The sequence below is a fragment of the Staurois parvus genome, unplaced genomic scaffold, assembly GCF_062004578.1.
Source record: "Staurois parvus isolate SC_StPar_1 unplaced genomic scaffold, SC_StPar_1.0 ptg000006l, whole genome shotgun sequence".
Classification (NCBI taxonomy): domain Eukaryota; kingdom Metazoa; phylum Chordata; class Amphibia; order Anura; family Ranidae; genus Staurois; species Staurois parvus.
The window spans coordinates 10,037,721-10,059,782 of NW_028317802.1; the positions used below are offsets into that span (position 1 = coordinate 10,037,721).

The following is a 22,062-nucleotide window of genomic DNA, read 5'->3' on the forward strand; positions in this document are numbered from 1 at the left end:
CGCCGTATGACGTCATCAGGAGCGTCACTTTTATATGTTTGCACATTATTAGGACTTTTATATTTTTTTTAATATAAATGTATATATATATAGTTTTATACAATTACACTGTATACACAGTTTATGGCATTGTATTTTTAGTACTGTTGTCGTTTAATATCCTTGTATTTACGTGTACAGTGCCTTGAAAAAGTATTCATACCCCTTGAATTTTCCAAATTTTGTTCTAAAAGCGAAACACTATGTGTGGCAGAAAACTAACACTGCACATCACCCTGAACATACCTTCCCCACCGTAAAACATGGTGGTGGCAGCATCATTTTGTGGGGATGCTTTTCTTCAGCAGGGACAGGGAAGCTGGTCTGAGTTAATGGGAAGATGAATGGAGCCAAATACAGGGCAATCTTAGAAGAAAATCTGTAAAGAGTCTGCAAAAGACATGACACTGGGCAGAGTTCACCTTCCAGCAGGAGAAGGACCTGAAACATACAGCCATAGATACAATGGAATGGTTTAGATCAAAGCATATTCATGTGTTAGAATAGGCCAGTCAAAGTCCAGACCTAAATCCAATTGAGAATCTGTGGCAAGAGTTGAAAATTGCTGCTCACGGATGCTTCCCATCCAATCTGACAGAGCTTGAGCTACTTTGCAAAGAAGAATGGGCAGTATATTCACTCTAGTGCAAAGCTAGTAGAGACATACCCCAAAAGACTTGCAGCTATAATTGCAGCGAAAGGAAGGTAGTCCTACAAACTATTGACTTGGGGAGGGGGGGCTGAATACAAATGCATGCCACACTTTTCAGATATTTGTAGAACATTTTGAAAACCATTTATCATTTTCCTTCCACTTCGCAATTATGTGCCACTTTGTGTTGGTCTATTACATAAAATCCCAATAAAATACATTTACATTTTTGGTTGTAACATGAAAAAATGTGGAAAATTTCAAGGGGTATGAATACTATTTCAGGGCACTGTAACTGTATGCCTTTTGTTTACACAATAGTAATCTTATTTATCACTGGGCTGCTAAAGGGATTACCCACTATTGGTGGTAAAACTGTTAGTTCACCCCGTTGGTGTGCCTTCTTCCCACTCCAATGTGCAGTATGCGCCATGCTAATCATAGTGGAAGACCAGGCCGCCTAATTCCTAATTTTTTTTTCTCTTTGTGGTGGACAGGTCTGGCCAAACACATCTCCTGGTCATCTCATTGGATGAAAAGTACTAACAAAGTAAATTATATGTTAATTTACACTTAAATAGAGCTTGGTGAATGTGGTGAAGTTTCACCTTGCAGACAATATCCAATCACATGCAAGGAAAATAAAAAAAAATATTTTTGCTTGCACATGATTGGATGATGGAAGTCAGCAAGGCTTCACCTCATTCACTAAGCTCTGGGGCAAATCCCCTTGTTCAAATACCCCAGCAAAGTGAACTGCCTATTTGCCCTTAGTAAATCAAACCCTATGTTGTCCAGGAGGAAGGAATGAGTTCTGTTTAATAGAGATACACTATTACCTATAGAGTGAGTGATATAACATTATGATAATGAATAAATATGTGCTTACATGAATGTACATTATAGGTTCCCTTTAAATATATTTTGACATTTTTTAAAAATGCTTCTTACGTGCCTGGCTTTCACTTGTTGTAGAACATGCTTTCCCTTGTCTGGGAACAGTGGCTTAGATGACTGTTGACTTCACGCCTGCCTCCCTGCCATAGACATGCTAATCTGAAGATGAGCAGCACATTGCTTCGGTCTGGTCTCCTAAGTAGGACAAGGTTTTCATCAGCTGACTTGCTCATTGGTTAGTGGAAGTAGCTGCCTGAATGGCACATTGTTCTCTAATTGGATAACCGGTCAGGGGAACGTAATGAGTTTGTCCGGCTGCTAGTGTACAGCTTGTCTCCGCTTTTCTGTTACACATCTTGGCTGTTTGGCCGCAGGATGTTTTTTAGACCAGTGTGACCTCTGAAATTTTCTTGACATAACTGACTCATTTTCTGTTCATGAATGCTTAGAATCTTAATTTTTTTTATGGCTTCTTCACATTTTTTATATTTTATGAGTTTTTGTTCTATTTGCTGTAAAGAATGTAAGATTAGATGGGTTTTTCAGGACAATTATATCTTAATAAAAACAGAACACCAGACAAACGTTTTAGGCTCCGTTGACACTAGTGCAAGACTTAAAGGTTCCTATTCTACTTTGGTGCAATTCCAACATTATTTTGGCCCCATAGAATATTCAAACCACTTCAAAGTAGCATCCAAGTTACACTACGTAATCACACTGAAAGTCAGATCAAAATTGAAGCAGGTGTGTGAACCTAGCCTAAATTTCAGGTTCTTATCCCTCTGATGGAGGACCATGGGGAAAAGTGGCCACACAAGTTCTGCTGTTCTCCACGAACATGTCATTAGGGCAAATGGGTGACTTCTGTTCATACATTTTGTCTCTTTTCCTGTAAGCATTTTCCATATCAGGACATATGTATTATAGCAGAACACAGCTGGATCTTTTGCAAGTTTAAAGCGTAAAAGAAGAAAAAAAAAAAAGCTGTAGGAAAAGGGTTAATAAAGAGTATCTCCACTTTTGTGAAAAAAAAAATCACCTTTGTGTGATCTATGTACAGTGCATTGCAGAGATTTTAACAAACTTAGTTGCAGATTCCTGTCTGTTACTGCCCTGAAAAAAAAGATGTTTGTGCTTTTGGATATTGATTCATTTTACCCAGCTGATCCACTTTCTGCGCTCTGATGAGGAAAGTTGCAGTGTCTGTGTCTCTTTAGAAGTTATTAACCCCTTAGGCTGCATTCACATCTGAGCATTCCCAAATGCTGCAAGCAGATGCCTGCTAGTATATGTCAAAACATGCAAACCTCAATGCCCAAAAAGGCACATTTGCTTCTTTGGTGCATTTTGTTGCACGTAGGACAGCACATGGAAATAATTGCCCTAAACGTTTAGCAGAAAAACACACCAAAATATGCATGCAAGAATGATCATTCACAAGTCGCTAGATATGAATCTAGCCTAACGGTGGTACCTTACCTTGTATCGTAGATGTCAAACGCCATTTCATTGCATGGCCCATCAGCATTCTGGTTCCCCTCAATGTGCCGGTTCTATCTGGAAGACTTTGTGTCTACTCTTTCTCATATTGCGCTATTTACAGAGTGCAGGGCTTAGGGGTGCATTAGGTACTGAGTGCATGGTTCAGGAGTGTACGGCGTACAGAGAGCAGAGTTATGGAGTGCCCCACATACAGAGTACAGAATTCAGGCGTGCGTTGTGTACAGCGTGCAGGATTGAGGTGTGTGCTACATACAGAGTGCAGGGTTTAGGGGTGTGCTATGCACAGTGTGCAGAGTTCAGCCCTCTTTCACAGGTTCTCCATATCTCACTTCCATCCCTCCTCCTCAGCTCTGACCTCTGCATCACTCTCCCCTATTCCCCTCCTCTGCACACATTTCCCTCCACAGCCCTCATCTCCCCTCTTCCCAAAAGCTTAATTGCATCTCACCTAACTGACTCAGCTTCAGTGCCTCCTGGCAATGTGGGCGGCTTCGAGTCTCTCTCTCAAAATGGAGTTCCGCCATGTTCCGGCTGAAAAAAGCCCTGGGTGTAAGGGCCATGTGAAATGGCCTGGCGGGCTGGATTTGGCCCGCGGCCTTGTGTTTGGCACATGTGTTGTACCAAGTGTCTACAGAACACCTTCAGGTTGCAATATGGCATTTAATGTTACAGAAAATCACCATGCTGCTGTTAGAAAAGAAAAGGTATTTTTTTCATTCAATTACAATATGACCTGTTTAGCAGCTGTATTTATAATTTTATATATATAATATATATATATATTTTTTTTATTTGCTGTATTTTTTTCCCACGAAAGTGGAGTCGCTTTTTATACGTACCTTCCCTTGGCCTACACCAATGGCATCTAGGTGAGGGTGACCTCACATCGTTTTCTCTACAGATCCCAGAAATCTGTAGGGAAAATAGTCCATAAATATACTTACTTTTCCCTCAGTTTCCCCCAGCAAGGTCTAGGCAAGGGCAACATCTTGAACCTTCTTCCAAGATCCCAGGAAATGCTGAGTGGCCTAAATCTCTGCTGTAGTGTCGCCTTGAGATGCTGTGAGAACTTGTATAATGTTAAAAAACACATTTGGGACACAGTGTTTCCACGTTACCAACTACTGTCTTTTATAGAACTAAATTTTAGAAACCCAAGCAGCAACTCTCTATTCTTTCTTTTTTTCTTTCTGATCACTTTAAATGATAGTCCATTCTGGTTTAAAATGGTCAGTTTGTGGTATGTTGTAGATATTTAACAGTTTCTGTGTCTCTCAGGGATTTTGTTGGTGAGATCTTTGTGTTTTCCTGGCTAAATGGACTGCTAATTAAACATATATTGTAGCTCTTAATAATGGCTTTGTTGTTTCTTTGGCAAACTAAACGAAGTTGCCTTGTCCTGTTTGGGTTAGCTGTTTATGCATGCAATTGCAGGTTGTAGTTTTGGATTAGGATATTATGGGTGTGAAAAAAGAATTCTGAATTTCTCTGGACGTGTACACACCTAGCAGACCTGGCAAGGATATGTTATTGGATCTTTATGACCATAGACCCACCCAGGTGAATCAGATATTTTTATAGCTTAGAAGCAAGCAGCCCTGGGTGGAGGTCATATTAGAACAAGGACTGTGTGTGTGTTTCTTCATCTGCATGTGCTTAGCTGTACACTCCTGTTCAAAACCAATCTGTTCTGTAAGAATAAAGACAGGACAGATTACAGTAGCTAGTCAAAAGCCATTAACCCAAATTTGGTTGTGGATGGGAGAAGGAGGCCAGCCCTTCAGGCACAAACCAATTTTTCCTTCATCTAAGTTGGTGTGTGTATGTATGTGTATACAGTTGTGACCAAAATTATTCAACCCCCACTGAAATTGAGTGTTTTGGCCAGTTTGACATTGCTTTTGATCATTCAGTCATCTTGCTTACATTTACATTAAAGAGGCACTTGTAGGTCAGACAAATATAACATAACAGTTATAATGAAATAACCACAAATGTCTTTTCTGTGCTCACAGCATTATCAGTTTTATTCAACCCCCAAGTGACATTCAATCTTAGTACTTAGTACAGCATCCTTTTACAGTTATAACAGCTTTTAAACGTGAAGCATAGCTTGACACAAGTGTCTTGCAGCGATCTACGGGTATCTTCGCCCATTCTTCATGGGCAAAGGCCTCCAGTTCAGTCACATTCTTAGGCTTGCGCACTGCAACTGCTTTCTTTAAGTCCCACCAGAGGTTCTCAATCGGATTTAAGTCTGGTGACTGCGATGGCCACTCCAAAATGTTCCAGCCTTTCCTCTGCAACCATGCTCTAGTGGACTTGGAGGTATGCTTGGGATCATTGTCCTGTTGAAAGGTCCAACGTCTCCCAAGCCTCAGGTGTGTGACGGACTGCATCACGTTTCCATCCAATATCTCCTGGTACTGAAGAGAATTCATGGTACCTTGCACACGCTGAAGCTTCCCTGTACCTGCAGAAGCAAAACAGCCCCAAAGCATGATTGACCCTCCACCATGCTTCACAGTAGGCAAGGTGTTCTTTTCATCATAGGCCTTGTTCTTCCTCCTCCAAACATAGCGTTGATCCATGGGCCCAAACAGTTCTAATTTTGTTTCATCAGTCCACAGAACACTATCCCACAACTTTTGTGGTTTGTCCACATGGCTTTTGGCATACTGCAGTCGACTCTTCTTATTCTTTGGAGACAGCAAGGGGGTACGCCTGGGAGTTCTGGCACGGAGGCCTTCATTACGCAGTGTGCGTCTTATTGTCTGGGCTGAAACTTCTGTACCCACATCTGACAAATCTTTTCTCAGTTCCTCAGCAGTCACACGGGGACTTCTCTCCACTCTACGCTTCAGGTAGCGCACAGCAGTCGAAGTCAGCATCTTCTTTCTGCCACGACCAGGTAGCGTTTCAACAGTGCCCTTTGCCTTGAATTTGCGAATGATGCTTCCTAAGGTGTCTCTTGGTATGTTTAACATCTTTGCAATCTTCTTATAGCCATTGCCCTTCCTGTGAAGAGAAATCACCTCTTCTCTTGTCTTCCTGGACCATTCTCTTGCCTTCACCATGTTTGTAACCACACCAGTAAATGTCTAGAAGGAGCTGAGTATCACAGTCATTTTAAAGCTGCCTAATTGGTGCTTATTATGCTTGATTGCTGCTCGGTGACATCCACAGGTGTTTTCAATACCTGATGGAAAGCACCTGTATGAACCTCTGTTCTTCAGAGTGGTAGTCTTTAAGGGGTTGAATAATTGTGGCAATGAAGAAACCACATAAGAACCATTTACTACTGTATTACATAAACAATTGATGTCATTTTAGTTGCATTTGGGTAGTTACAACGTCCTTGTAGGATTTGATTCTGAATACAATTCCAAATGTACACTATAGTCCCTAAACCCCTTTACAGCATTGGGGGTTGAATAATTTTGGTCACAACTGTATATATATATATATATATATATATATATATATATATATGTATGTATGTGTATATATATATATATATTTTTTTTTTTTAATGTATAATATTTCCAAAAGTATTACGCACTGCCTTTACAATCACATGAACTGTAATGGCAACCAAGTCTTAATTTGTAGGGTTCAATATTAAGTTGGCCCATCCTTTGTAGCTATAACAGCTGCAACTCTTCTGGGAAGGCTATCCACAAGGTTTAGGAGTGTGTCTATGGGAATGTTTGACCATTCTTCCAGAAGCGTATTTGTGAGGTCAGGCACTGATGTCAGACAAGAAGGCCTGGCTCACAGTCTCTGCTCTAATTCATCCCAAAGGTGTTCTATCGGGTTGAGGTCAGGACTCTGTGCAGGCCAGTCAAGTTCCTCCACCCCAAACTCACTCATCCATGTCTTTATGGACCTTGCTTTGTGCACTGGTGCCATCCCTAAACTGTTCCTACAAAGTTGGGAGCATGAAATTGTCTAAAATGTCTTGCTCTGCTAATGTCTTAAGAGTTCCCTTCACTGGAACTAAGAGGCCAAGCCCAATCCCTAAAAAACAACCCAACACCATAATCTCCCCTCCAACAAACTTTACACTTGACACAATGCAGTTAGGCAAGTACCATTCTGGAAACAGCCAAATCCAGACACGTCCATCGGATTGCCAGACCGAAGCGTGATTCATCACTCCAGAGAACACATCTCCACTACTCTAGAATCCAGTGGCGGCGTGTTTTACACCACGACATCTGACGCTTTGCATTGCACTTGGTGATGTAAGGCTTGGATGCAGCTGTTTGGACATGGAAACCCATTCCATGAAGCTCTCCACGCACTGTTGTTGTGCTAATCTGAAGGCCACACAAAGTTTGGAGGTATTTAGCTATTAACTCTGCAGACAGTTGGCGACTTCTGCGCACTGTGCGCTTCAACTTGCGATGACCCCATTGTCATTTTAATGGCCTACCACTTCGTGGCTGAGTTGCTGTCGTTCTCAGTTGCTTCCACTTTGTTATAATATCACTAACAATTAACTGTGGAATATTTAGTAGCAAGGAAATTTCACAAATGGACTTATTGCACAGGTGGCAACCTATCACACATGCGCAGAAACATCACAGCAGATCCCAGAGTGACCTGAGGAGTTCCTTTGCGCATGGTCTAGTTACTAGTATGTCATCTTTGCCTGGTGAGAATTGCAGACATGATCTTTTGGAAAAAATAAATATTTACTTTGGGGGGAAAAAAAAGTGAAAGTCTGCTTTAATAGGTGTTTTTTTTCTGCAGTCTTATTTAGCAGCTCACAGATGTAAATTGTTCATTGAAGATAAAGGAAAGACTTGGTGTACTTGTTTAACATTGTATACGTCGATGACTAGTGGTTTCCTGACTTGTATTACTTCTTGTACATGAGTAATCAGACTTTGCACTTCCTGTTTCACTTTTCAGACTCACACCCTGTTTTCTCATCATGGGCCAGAATTGAATTGTGGCTTCAGCTAGCTGGGAGGAAAGGATGAGTGTGCTGATCTTTCCAGACTGTTAAAGCAGAACTATGGGCAAATCCAGTGCATGATGGAAGCCTGTCACTACCCCTATGTAACATAGTTTTATTGCTTGGTTGTCTTAATAGCTTATCTTAGAATTCCTTTAATATGATGACAAATAAAATGGCACAGCAGCGTTGTCACCCGGTGGATATAGTGCTGCGTCATCACAACCCCTACCCCTGCCACAGCAAAGCTGGCTGCCTCGGATGGTGGTAGAGTGGCTTGTGTGTGAGTATACACATGCAGTCCAGTCTGTGCTGCGGAGCCTGCGCTAAAGAGTCTTCGTCTGTGTTGACAGACTCAGTGGCTTGGAGCTCAGTGATGCTGAGCCTGCAAGTGTGTATTTTTGTTTTTATTATTATTATTATTATTATTATTATTATTATCAGACTCCACATTACTGCGTTTCACTGAGGACAGAGTGGCTGGTGGCAGCCTCTGTGCCATCCCCACTGTGCCTGCATGAGTGCCGCCTCACTGGCAGCATGGCCCTGGAAAGGAACATTATATTTTTTGGCTTGAAACAAATTGAAGCCCAACTACATCTAACATGTTATAGTTACAGCAGCTGTTTTTTCTTACTTTGAATGTACATAAAAAGGTGACAGTTGTAACCACCCCATTTCACCTACAGTATAGCTCTCCCTTTTAACTGTATGGCGCTTGGAGTCGCAGCTCTACACCTTAGCACAGAGGCTGAAAAGAAAATCAACCAGTGCCCATCACAGCCAACAGCCAGGCAGTGTACAGGGGAAAAGTGCTTTTTTTTTTTTTTTTTTTTTTTTTTTTTTTTTTTTTTAGTGCTGCCTGAAGCTGCACTCAGACTACAGTGTGTCACACACTATAGTGTGTCACACATTTGTGCATTTTTGCACTACATGCATGAGACAGCCCCATTAATTTCATTGGGCTGCTCTACGTGTGACAAATGCAGCAAAATAGTACTTTCACCTTTTTTTTGAGATAAAACATTTTTTTTTAACATGCGATTTGCTGTGTTTGTCACACAATGTGCATCTGTTTTGCAGTGTTTGAGGTGCCAGGCACTGCACTGACAGCACAACAATTGATTTACGTTTCATAAACTCACATAATTGTGCAATTTTGTGCACATTCCTGAAACTTTATAGTGTGAATACAGCCTCAGTGAAGTGGGAAAGACATGATTTTTTTTCTGTTTAACATTGGACCTGTCCTCCAAGGATTGTTGGTCAGAGGGCTGTATTTCACCTTGCATTGCTTGTAATAAGTAGCAGCAATATCCATTATGCATGCTCTGCTCTAAATTTGGGCAGTCCACCCAAAAGTGAGATTTTAGTTTTATGTCGCTATATGGAGGCTGGTTGGTTGACTTGCCCCCTGGTTTCCTATGTCTTGGAAGCTCCAACAGGGAGGTCTCCCTGCCATAGTTCCCGAATCTGTTTTTGTCATTTCTGTCCAACAGAAATTTTATGTGTTCTGTGACACAACACACACTATGTTTGGCAGTTGGTGTATTGTATTTAATTTGGTATGAAGTATTGCAGAACTATGGAGTTAATTAATTTGGAGAGTATCATCTGTATTTTCCATCCATCATTGGCATACTTGTAGTCACCATGTTATTATCCTGTATGAACCTGCCTGTGTATTGAAATCTTTACTTTTGAAGGTGATAATTTTAACTTTCGCAACTGATGAGCTCAGGATCAAAATCTTTATTACAGTGTAAAATAACCAGGTAAATTCACACAAGAAATAAAACCTATATTAAAATGTTTAGCTGCAGATTCCAAAGGTGAGAAACCTGCATTCAGTAAAAGCTGACCTGTCACTTCAATACAGCAGTGTGAACTGACACACTTTACTACTTTGTGTCCTCAAGGCGTATAGTTGCTTCTGTAGTCCTCAAATTATTTAGCTTGTTTTTGTAACTTGGACTGATTGATAACTAATGATACTAGTGTGGAGAAGTCATATACAGGCTTCGTGTGTTTCAGAGAACATGCTGTTGGCACTACTTCCCACTACACTTCACTAATTCAATATTGGCTTTGAATGATTGTGTGAAAGTAAAACGATAAGTAGATATCATTTACATACATGAGTCATGTGCATTCTTACTTGAATCTTGGTGTGATTTGTGAGTTCCTGCCAGATCTATGCAGGCATCCAGCGTGAGGCTTTTTGCAGGCTGGAATACAGACCAGTCACTGCTGCTCTCTCTCCTTGTGCAGAGTGACTGGTCTTGTATCCGCCCCTCCTGTAGTTTTCTGCAGGCAGCTTGTAATGGGTGAGCTTTCTGGGTCCCTCCGACAGCTCTGTAATAACTGGGGTTAAGAAGACACTTGGTGCACACAAAGAGGATTCATATCCTTTTGTGGCTATTTAGGAATGTATTTAAACTTTTTCTGCCTGGAGTTCAGCTTTAAGTGTAAAGCGGCCTGACCGATTTAAGCAATGTTTGAAACAAGAGGTAAACTTTCTATGTTCAACATATGCCGTGTCTGGGTGCACAATAATAAGCACTCCTGAAAGATACAGATATAAGGACTTGTTAGTAAATTTGTGTGAGTGTACAAAGCCTTGTGAAGAGTACACCGAGGGAAGAAAGTGTTATATACTATATTTAATTGTCCACAGGGCAGGAAATCCTTGGGAAGATTGGCAGACACTTCACTCTTTTTAGTGTGGTGCCTGTCTCTGACGAGAGTTTATATTGTATTTCAGCTCTCCTTTTTATAGATGTTTAGTATAGGCCTGGTCTAGGCATACACGCATGATCAGAGACTTTTTTTTTTTTTTAACTATGTATTAAATGTAAAATGTAGGCATTACTTTTTTATGTTAAAGTAGATGTAAACTGCAACTGAATTATATTATTTTGTTAAAGCAGTGTTAATTAGGAAAATATTTTTTTTCTTGTTTTTAAAGTACTACTAGTTTCCCCCCTTTTTTTGTTCATTTTTTGTTGCATCTCAGAGCTTCTACAGCCTCTTTGCATCTTTTTGTCTACAAGCATGTACTCCATTGATGGCTTTATGGCTTTTCTGATGGTAACAGTAGACCATGCCTGCATAATGTGTGTTGAAAGAGACCTTTGTAGCCTCCACCAGAGGCCTATATGATGGGAGACCACGCATAAGCACATTTTGGGAGACTGGGAAAGTATTGTCACGCTATAACAGTCTGAATAAAGAGCTTCATGGCAGGATCACCAGGGATTATTTGCAGGGTTGGCATTTTGTGGAAGGTCCTGTTTAGTCATCTTGTATTTGTGTGTGTTTTATTTTTGTATGAGTTTCTCATGCCATAAAAGCTCAGATCAGTACCACTATGGTATAATACGAAGTGGCTTGTGATGTTTGTGGTTGTTTGGTGCCCTCTTGTGGTTAATTTTGTGTACTACATGTTTGAAACAGAGTAGCAATAATTGGCTGGGTAAAGTGGTTTTATTTTCCTTTGAATGTATGCGTCCTTCATGCTACACTTTTGCTTAGGCCGAAGGAAGCCTCAGACCAGTTTCTGAGGCTAAAGCCTGTACATGTATTGTTGTGGCCTGAACCATTGATGTCACCAGTTACTGTCATTGATTCATACAGAACAAATTTCTTGCCAGTATTGGCATTTGCATTAAAATGGAACTCTAATGAAATAAGAACCCATTGCTGTTCTGCCCACCTTGTTCCCTTAAAAATAAAACGGTAACATAAGCATGTAAAGGCCATTACTGCAGAAATTGCTGCTCTGGGATCTCACGGGGGTTGGTCTTATGTTCTTTGCTGGAAGGGGAGGCTCAGCCAGTCTGAACTATGACCCCAACCTTCAGTAGAAAGCACCTGGCTAAATGCATGAGAATTTGCTAATATGTCTGACCACATTGGGATCCTGGAGCAACAGATCTGCAGTAAATTCTAATATTTCAGGTTCCATTGAGTGTAAATGAGGGACATGGTGGTGAGGGATTCTTATTTGATCTGACATTGACTTAAACAAAGGTGAGCCTTTCATTATCCTGACTATCATGCTACTTTGGTTGTATAAAGGATGTGGGTATTTTGCAGATATTTTTTTCTGAGCGCCTCTTTCTGTCCCAGGAGAAAATCCTACTTTGAGCTGGGAAATTCAGAACTTGGACCACCCTTTCGCCTTTTACATAGCCTTTTGTTAACCCATCAAATTTGTAGTTCACAGACCAGAAGAAAGGTATATGGGAGGAGGTGAGCCAAATCTTGATTTTCTCAAATCAGAATTTGCATAAATGAGCTCCACATGTATAGAGACTACAGGAAGAAAGCTACAAGTTTGTGCAGGCATTCCATGTGGCTTTATTTAATTTGTACCACCAATTTAGAGGGTATAAATGAACAGTCTTAAAAATGGAATTTCTGGATAAGCAAACACAAGGCATTCTTCCTTGAATCTTGATGTGCTTTGTGTATTCTTCCAGATTTGTGCAGTAAACCAGTGTGACACTGCTTCTGTGCAGATGTTCCTGTAATAAAGGTCTCTGCTGCTCTCTCTCTTTGTGCAGGGTGACTGGTCTTGTGTCCGCCCCCGCCTGTAATTTTCTGTAGGCAGACTGATAGTGAATAGGTAGGCACTGTACTTAAAGTAAAAATTCACCCTAGTGAACCCAATAGGTTAACTAAATATTGGTTGACTGTGAACAAGCAACCAGTTAGTATACTATTCATCAGACAATTCATAAAACAATGTGATCAATAAGTATATGTACTCCTATTTCCATAAGAAGTCCTTGTGCTTCCACCACGTGCTAAATAAACATAAAGTGTAACAGTCTTTTTTAGAACTCAATAATGGTAACAAAAAGATCCATGTGTCCTCTGTGAGGCAAACAAATGGCTCACTCACCAGACCTATATGACCCCATTACAGTGGTCATATATATCGCATTGTGTTTTTATAAACCAGGGTATTCTCTAAAGGTTCCTCCAAGAATGGTCTCCATCACCCACACTTCATAGTTGACTAGCCAGGAAGACTGATGTAAAATTGCCAATATCTTCACCAAAAGGTATTTAGAGGGATTGAGACAGGTAATCCTGGCTGATTATGCCATACCGCGCGAAGGAATCACAGAAGTGAAAAACCGTTCTAAGTGTAGTATTTAATGGGGCAACAGCAAAAATTAAAAAGTAAACTCTATACACTCACATAATACAGTGCCTGAGAAGCCGGCATGAGCATCTATTGCTTGTGTATTCAATTAAGATGTCGGACATGCGTTCTACGCCTCTGTACCGGCTGGATGTGACGTCACCGGAGCCCGGATATGATGGAATCACGTTTGTTCTTCGGCGTACATTTCACCTAGCGGCGTCTTTAGGAAGTTTCTGTAGGCTGCCTGTAGTGGGTGGGACTGCTGTGCTCTCTGCACACAGGTTATGTGCACCACAGTGATGATATCACTGTTACTTTTATATGGTAATAACTGGGATTGCAAAGGCCTTTGGTGCAAATAAAATGTATATTTTTTGGCTATTAAGGAGTCTATTTAAATACTTTTTTTTTTTTTGCCCGTGTTCAGCTTTAAATTGGTCCTCATCATATACATACATTTTGGTTACTGTAGGAAAATGCATGTGCTGGCTTTGTTATAGGCACCGCATAGTAGAAATCTTTCAATATCACCTTTGTTGTCTGAATTTTTTTATAGCTTCTTGTATTCCTTTCCTAAAATTACTGTTTAAATGTTGGTGCTTTCAATTCAAATGTTGGTGTTCAGTTAATGTTAAATGTTCTCTTGTTAATTGCTTTTATGGTGAAATCTGTGGGTGACTTCTGTCTGACTGACTTTGTCTTTTGTCTCTTGTTTTTTTTTTTCTTTTAATTTTTGTGATTACACCAGACATTTAAACGTCTTATGGTAGATGAGGTAAGTGTGTTTTTGTGCACTGTGCTTCTGTGCTGCCTCCCCTTGTATTGCTTGCATCAGAGGCTCTGCTGTTGCATGTAAAGCTTTTGGTTTTTCTTTTTCCTTTAATGTACATCCCTACCTCCATAGCACGGATGAATCAAAAATTACATTCTACAATCACAAGTACAATTACTCAGCAAAGGTCGTCAAACTTGCTTCTTGCAAGTGATGGGCCCAGTTTGAGCTGTGTTTTAAGAAGGAGGGTTTCTTTGGGAGCAGTGATAAGCACTACCATCAGAACCTAGGTGGTAATCATTACCAATACTTTGTAGAGTGTCACCATGTGTGCCATATGCACCCAACAAGTCAGAGAAAATGCCATAGGGACCTATCGACTTTTAATGACGCTTTCAAAGTTGAGTAAATGTCCCATTTTCTGTCTTGTAAGACATTTGCCTGTCTGTACCCAACCTGAATAGGCAAACGTAGGTCATTTAGAAATGCAACGTAGAACTAAGGTTGTATCTGCATTATGAAGAGAAGCACTTTTTGAAGGGAATTACCCTGCCAGGTGATTATGACTCTTATTGTGGCCCCTGGTCCTCTTTTGTGTACTCTGTAAACAGGCTTATTGACGCAGCCCAAAGCCCTTTGACCCAGGCCATAAAACTGCCCTAAAGATTGGTAGTTGTGTAAGATGGCAAATGATTTGGGAGTTCATAAATAGGATATTATCGACCACATATTACATTTTGACATATTTGAGTTAGATATGTAACATTCGAAGAGTCCAGTAACTTTTTATATTGTTTCGCTAACATTATCCTTACTGCTTTAATAACCCAGTAACATTGCTGTGCTTCTTTGACTAATCATTTTAACAACTGCGATTTTTGATTACTAACCAGAATCACAATTTTATACTTCTTACATTGTATATTGACTTAAGGATATCCATGATATTTAACACTCTGATTTTAAAATCTACTTTTAGTCAAAAATCTTAAGTTCTAAAAAAACCCCCCACAAAACTGGTGACAAAAATTAACATCAATTATTTGTGTACATAGTGTGTATAGTTTAGCTAAACCCAAAAACAAAAATATAACACATTGTAATCCTGCAGTCTGTAGATGTGGAGAGTGCATTAGTTGTTTTTTTTTATGTTTTCTGGATCATTTTCCTTTATTTTAACCTGGTAATTCTACCAGTAATAAAGATTACCACTCATCCAAGGTCAGGTAGACCAAGAAAAATTGCAGCCACAACTGCCAGAAGAATTGTTTGGGTTAGAGAGAGGGGTACACTTGGAGTCAGGAGACCAAAATAGAGCTTTGTGGTAATAACCATAAGTGCTTTGTTTTGAGAGGGGTCAACAAAGCCTATAGTGACAAGAATATCATCCCCTACTGTGAAGCATGGTAGTGGCTCACTGATCTTTGGGGGGGGGGGGCACTAAAGGCATAGGGAATCTTGTGCAAATACAAGATGAATGCAGTATGTTATCAGAAAATACTGGCAGACAATTTTGTGTTCTTCTGCACGAAAACTAATCGTGGGACGCTTTTGGACTTTCCAGCATGACAATGACCCTAAGCACAAGGCCAAGTTTGACCTTCTAGTGGTCAAAGCAGAAAAAGGTGAACGTTCTCAAGTGACCATCACAGTCTCCTGACCTTAATATCATCAAGCCTCTCTGAGGGGGATCTCAGACTTGCGGTTCATGCAAGACGACCAAAGGCTTTGCATGGCCTGGAGTTACTTTGCCAAAACAAATGGGCAGCTATACCACCTGCAAGATTTCGGGGCCTCAGAGACAACTATTACAAAATATATAAACAAAATATATAAACCTAAAAATATGCAGTGCTAAAGGCATCAATTAAAATATATAAAATATTGACCATATAAGTGCATAATCATAAATTGAAAACAAACCAAACGTGAACAGCGCTCAACGGCGCTGAAAACAATAATTTGAAGCAATCTCATGTATAAAACGTCAAAGGTGCATATAGTGACATGAGTGACAAAGTCAATCTATCCAATGGTAGTAATGCATGGTGAAAAATCCGTGACTCCTGTGGCTGTGAGAATGGATGTGGATTATACTAACCAGATCGCGCAATCTCTTGCGCATTGGAGTATATTAAGACCAACTCCTGGTCATTTGGATCTGGAACACTGCAGCACAAAGGGTCCTCAGGCCAGCAACATCCAGGTAACACACATCAGAGGAGGGTAACCAATCTCCAGATATTCAGTCATCAGTCACCAGGGGGATCATACACATTATTATATGCCAGGTTAGCAGAATTCACCTTAAGAGAGTGGGGGCTCGCAGAAAAACCAGCCCAAGAGGGAAGTCTCCAATAGTGTAGTAGTTTATTATAAAGTGTTGGACATGAAAGACAGGTAAATAGACTTCCATCTGAAAACACCAAGATGGCCTCCGGCTGTCCATGTGAGCCGTGCTGAGTGTACTCACTGCTTAGGGGCACCTCCCTAACGCGTTTCGTGTTAATACACTTTTTCAAAGGGAGTATGCCTGTTCAAATTCCAATCTATTTATAGTGTATGGCGCGCATGCGCCGTTAATCGCATCCACATGTATCGCGGACCGCACATGCGCGATACATGCAGATGGCGGCCATTTTACTGGAGATCGTCTAACCTTAACAGAGAGCATCACAGGAGGAGGATTGAATAATATTGGGCAAAATAAGAAGTGGTATCGATTGTTGCAGTTTAATGCAGTATACAATATATACCCCATGTAGTGATCCAGGGATAGTACTATGTGGTGATAAATAAAAGAGTGTGGGTTAAAAAGGATATTGTTAAAATTGGGTCACACGGCCTCCATTGAGGCGTAGTCCCTGGGACCAGAATCATACATATACAGCGTTTCCGCTGTTTAACCCATGGGACCACAGGTGACCTTAGATGGCTCTACTTTGCTGTACAAATGGAAAATATGTAATGATTACAATTGATTATAATTAAAATTCAACATGAATCCGATTATGGAAAGAAAGGAAAATAAATAAAATGTTTGTAATGGGACATAACATATGTTAAAAAAGGATTCAAACTTGATGTACATATATTTATGTTTATATATTTTATGAAGAGGTCACAGAGGTTCACCTTCTATGCAAGCAGCTTTTCAATATATTTTCTCGCTTGTTTATTTTATTTTGAAATTTTTAACTATTACAAAAGACTGCACGCTGTCATTTATCGTAAAGGGAACAATACACGTTAAGAACGAAGGGTATGCAAACTTTTGAACAGGGGTAATTTCATTTGTTTACTTGTTGCCATGTTTTGTTTTATGATTGTGCCATTCTGTTATGACCTACAGGTGAATATGAGTCCATAAGAAATTAAATAAATGTGTTTTGCCTGCTCACTCTACTATTACCAATTCTCCAAGGGTATGCAAACTTTTGAGCACAACTGTATATATTATACCTGGCCGATGTCCCCGTAAGCTGGAAATCACTGAAGTAGACACTGCCACTCCCATGATCTTCATTTGCTTTCGTGCTGAGTTGGCAGCCTGATGCATTTTATTATTTATTTAAAGTGGTTGTAAACCCTTATATGTACCCAGTGAAGTGATTAACTTCAGGTTATACACAGAGAGGAAATAAACTCTCCTACATAAGCTGTATCTGTCGACCTGTAGTCTGCTGTTCTTTGTGTTGGCCATGTATGTTCTCTATATCCTTCCAAAGTGCAGAGTTTATAAAGGTTGCAGAAAACTGAACTTGCATATGCAGGGCTGATTGGTGGGAAGGGACACTCCCCCTTTACACAGCACACAGGAACAGAGCTGAGCCTGTCCGTCTGCTGGAGATCCCTCCCCTGTCACCTTTTTTCTCTTGGTGTCAGGAAAACTTGTCAGATGTGATTCATACAGATAGCAGAGGAATGGGGCAGCAGAAAGAAATTACACTTAGTGCTCTGAATAGAGACAAATACACACTATGGAGTGATATGCTTTGTTCATATTTCATGTCTGGCTGTTTTACAACCACTTTAAAGGCTTGCATCCGGATTAAAGATAGAGGCAAGATATATCATGTCTTGTAATTAGCAGTGATATACATAGTTGTGATTGAACAAGTAATCACAGATGACCCTGCGTCACGTTAGAAAACGAAGGGCCTTTCACATGGGCAGTCCGATTAGGTCCACCTATCGTTTTTTCAGATGGACTTGATTGGGTGGTCCATGTATCTCTATAGACCAGAGGATGTAAACAGACTTTTGTCTGTTTATACCCGCTAACTCCAATCTGATCCTAAAAAAAACTGAAGGGGATACGTCTCCTTTCATCTAGGCAGAGCAGATTGGAGGGCAGTCTGTTTACACTTGGCCACCCATAGAGCAGAGCAGTCATCTGGCCCTATGTTCCTCAGGTTAATCCCATAAGGCAGAGGTAAGTAGTTCCATGCATTGTATGTCTCACCCTGGCAAACCACTGTGTAGGGGTAGATTACTGCTTTCACATAGCAGGGACACAGCCAAAGGAGAGCGTGACATCACCACAGCCAAGCTTCTGTGTTCAGAATATATCAAGTTGGCCACTCAGCACAGTACCCTGAAGCAAGTGAAGATCACTTGAGTAGCAATACCTTCTTCAGTGATTTCCAGCTTCCAGGGTCATTGGCCATTTATGTTATATGCATAGTAATTGCTCCAAGCTGGACCAATGTAACTATGTAAAAGTATACCTAGATTTCTTCTTTGACAAAATATGTTTCATCGTCGCTGTGTACTTGACTATTATTACATCTCCTCCAGTCCATATTAAGGGTATCCCCCTCCTTTAAATATTCAGTAGATAGGCATTCAGAGATTCCCTTACAGACCTCCTTTGCATTAGTAGGCCCTGCTCTACAGCCAGTCACTATGGCTAATTGAGCTGGAGTAATTCATCATGAATCATGAAAACAGACAACACTTTTTACTCAGTTACAGGTATATCTTTTAACTTCAGCCCTAATATCCTGTGTAGATATCATCATGGAGAACTTGATTTGTTAGGTCTCCAGAATGTTTTCACTTTTTTGCATATACGCAGGAGCAAGTCATTTTATTTAATGTTTCCAAGAAAAGCCTTTTAAATTTTGACTTTTTCATGTTTTTCAATGATGGTTTTTTTTTTTTAAAATGTAATTTTTGTTAACATTTACAACGATTAGAGAAAGAAAAACTAATTGCAATAAAGAAGCATATAATACTTAATGGTCTGACAAATCGCATGGATGAATAAAGAGGGGATCACCAGCAGGTTCCATAGAGTCCAACATATTCCTAGAAATGAAAGCAATTCTTAGCAAGTGTCTTAATAGAGGCGGGGAATTTTCGGATCTTACAACGGTGGTATAAAAACATGCCTATAAAGCCTAAATATATATAGACAAAATCACAAGAAGTAATGTGCAAATACTCATGTATGATATAAACCTGAAAGAAAGGGGGAGGGGGAACGTGTAAGAAGAAATAAGAAGGAACAGTCATCAAAAAAATGACTCAAAACATCGACTTTGGCCATTACTGGGCTCGAAAAATATTTCAAATGTAATTAAAACATGTATCAGGATGTGTAACTTTGACTCTGCACCAGAATGTTAGTTAGTAAATAACACTAAGGGATTGTAATGGAAGAGTAAGATGACCCATAAGGGGAGTTGTCTCAGAGGTTCCATATTTTGTGAAAAGTGTCCAGGGACTCATTGGCGATAGCCGTTAGGTATTCCAGCTCTCTGACCTCTGCTACTGCAGAAATGAATTGTGCGTATGTTGGAACTCTTGGAGCTCTCCAATAGCAAGGAATTTGTCTCCTGGCTGCTGTGAGAATATGAGCAACAAGTCTTTTAGCACCCTTAGGTATACCTAATATAATAATTGAGATGGTACAGGGGGTGAGAAGTATCTAAAACATTCTCCAAAACTTGCTGCACTATGGATCAAATAGGTTTGTATAAGAGGACAGAACCAAAGAATATGAGCCAAGGTACCTCTGTCTCTTCACATCTCCAACACACCTCTGGCACCTTCTCATTAATCAAGTGTAAAAGATCTGGAGTTCTGTACCAGTACATATAAAACTTTATAGATGGCCTCCTTATGGCAAAGGCATGTTGAGGATTTTGCGGCAATATTTTATAGAGATTAGAGATAAGATGTAACCGTGTAGGTCCCTGGGTACATCTGAATTTAAAAGCTGTTAGACTAGAGCTAAGGAAGGTCTTAAGGTAGCAAAAAAGTGTTGAAACTGAAGATAGATATAAAAGACCTTAGTGGGGGAGAGTTTCTCCTAATCCAAAGCTCTTCGAAAGACAGGCGTCTTCAAGTCACCTGGTTGATAAGTCGCCTGTGCGCATGGGAGCATATGTAAATGAGACAAACTATCTAGCATAGCTGGATTATATAACACATTGCTAATATAGGAGCAGGGTGGGATCAGTTGAAAATTTTTATTACAGGAATGCTAAATTTTATGGGTAAATGTCATAGAATTGAATAATAAGTTATGATTTGGCGATTTGAGGGTCTCTGAATAAGTGCCCAGAAGGAAACAGGGATGAGCTGGATAAATCTGGCCCATCTCTATTTCAGACCATCTAGCATTTCAGTGATCTTGATAGTATTCTACACTATGATGTAAAATCTGTCATTATAGTTAATTACATTTAAACACCCTAATAACCAATAACTGTTATTAGAGTGGTTTTTGTGCCCTGCCAGATGAATTATTACCCAGTATTGTTCTTTTATAATTGTACTCACAATTTGAGGTAGTTATTGTCTAAGCGCTGTGTAAGTAGATTACATATGATTGATGTACCTCCATTATTACTGTTTATTTTCTCAAAATAGATCATTATTGTATATGAGTCAGTTCTTTCTTTTTAAAGCACTTTCCTTATCAAAGACACCACAGCAGTTATGATCAGTTATTTTATTAACTAAGATGGTATTCCTTTATTTTATCATATCCATTATTATACAGCTGTCAGATTCTGTAGAATTTAAAGCTAATAAAAATAAAACACACTGATCCTACCAGGCACCACCTTTTTATTCATGTATAGCAGAATGTTTAACAGAATGCACTCCAGGATAGTTAAACGAAATGTCAGTATACTTTTCTGTACTTTATTACAGTAACAAAACAGTATTTTATCCACATTTACATAGTTTTTCCAAAAATTCAACTTTTTAAATCTTCGTGACCAGATCCAGGTAAAAGCTGCAGTGCCCAGGCACTGCAAAGGTTTGCTTTCACGGTCTGATTATATTTTAAAGTGTAACTAAAGGCATTTTTTTCATACAGAGGGTTATACCCCATGTCAGCTTTTCTTTATTATTTACATCTATGTCCCATAGGGGAAATTTCCCTTCACTTCCTGTCCCATAGCCAAAAGAGGTAGTGAGAGTAAATTTCTCCAAAGTGAAGGAATAATGGGGTGTCACCAGAACTAGTGTCCTCATTGGAATATTTCCCCTCTGTTACAGTTCTGGTGTCAACCCAGAAAATGGGATTTTCTTCTACTTTCACTTTACTGTAGATAAGCGTAAACAGGACTGTCACGGTGTGCAGGCTGCCTGTCTCTCTCTCTGTCACACCCCCATCTCCTGTCTCTCCCCATCTGGAGCAGCCGGGGGGAGAGAGGCGGTTCCCCGCTGAGAAGCCCACACTTCCCCAGCCACTTGGCCGGGAAGAGGGCGGGCAACTCACCAGGGTGTCCGGCCCACGGCAGTCACTCTGACGCCGCACGGCCCCGACGAGTGCAGCGCGGTCACAGGGGTTTTCCTGTGCTTGCACTCGTCAAATGACAAAGGTCGTGCTCCCGAGAGAGCGGCCCGTGTCTAGGGGGCATCGCCGCCGCAGTTGCTACGGCGACCAGGGACGCTCTATAGCAGCGGTTCTCAACCTGGGGGTCGCGACCCCTTTGGGGGTCGAACGACCATTTCCCAGGGGTCGCCTAAGACCATCGGAAAACACATATTTCCGATGGTCTTAGGAACCGAGACACCGCTGCTCTGTCTCGCGATCTGTGGGCGGG

At 40.4% G+C, this 22,062-nt stretch overlaps 1 protein-coding gene across 2 annotated transcripts in view; it reads left to right on the forward strand.

Annotated features, from left to right (window-relative positions):
* The window catches only part of DIAPH1 (diaphanous related formin 1), a 238,965-nt gene that overhangs the window by 84,189 nt on the left and 132,714 nt on the right, over positions 1 to 22,062 (forward strand). Inside the window, exon 2 of one of the 2 annotated variants that reach the window (XM_089656643.1) lies at positions 13,967 to 13,993. The exons of the other annotated variant lie outside the window; for it this stretch is intronic. Within the exon in view, the coding sequence (XP_089512769.1) occupies positions 13,967 to 13,993 (27 nt within the window). The remainder of the gene's footprint in view (positions 1 to 13,966; positions 13,994 to 22,062) is intronic. 2 annotated transcript variants of the gene reach the window in all.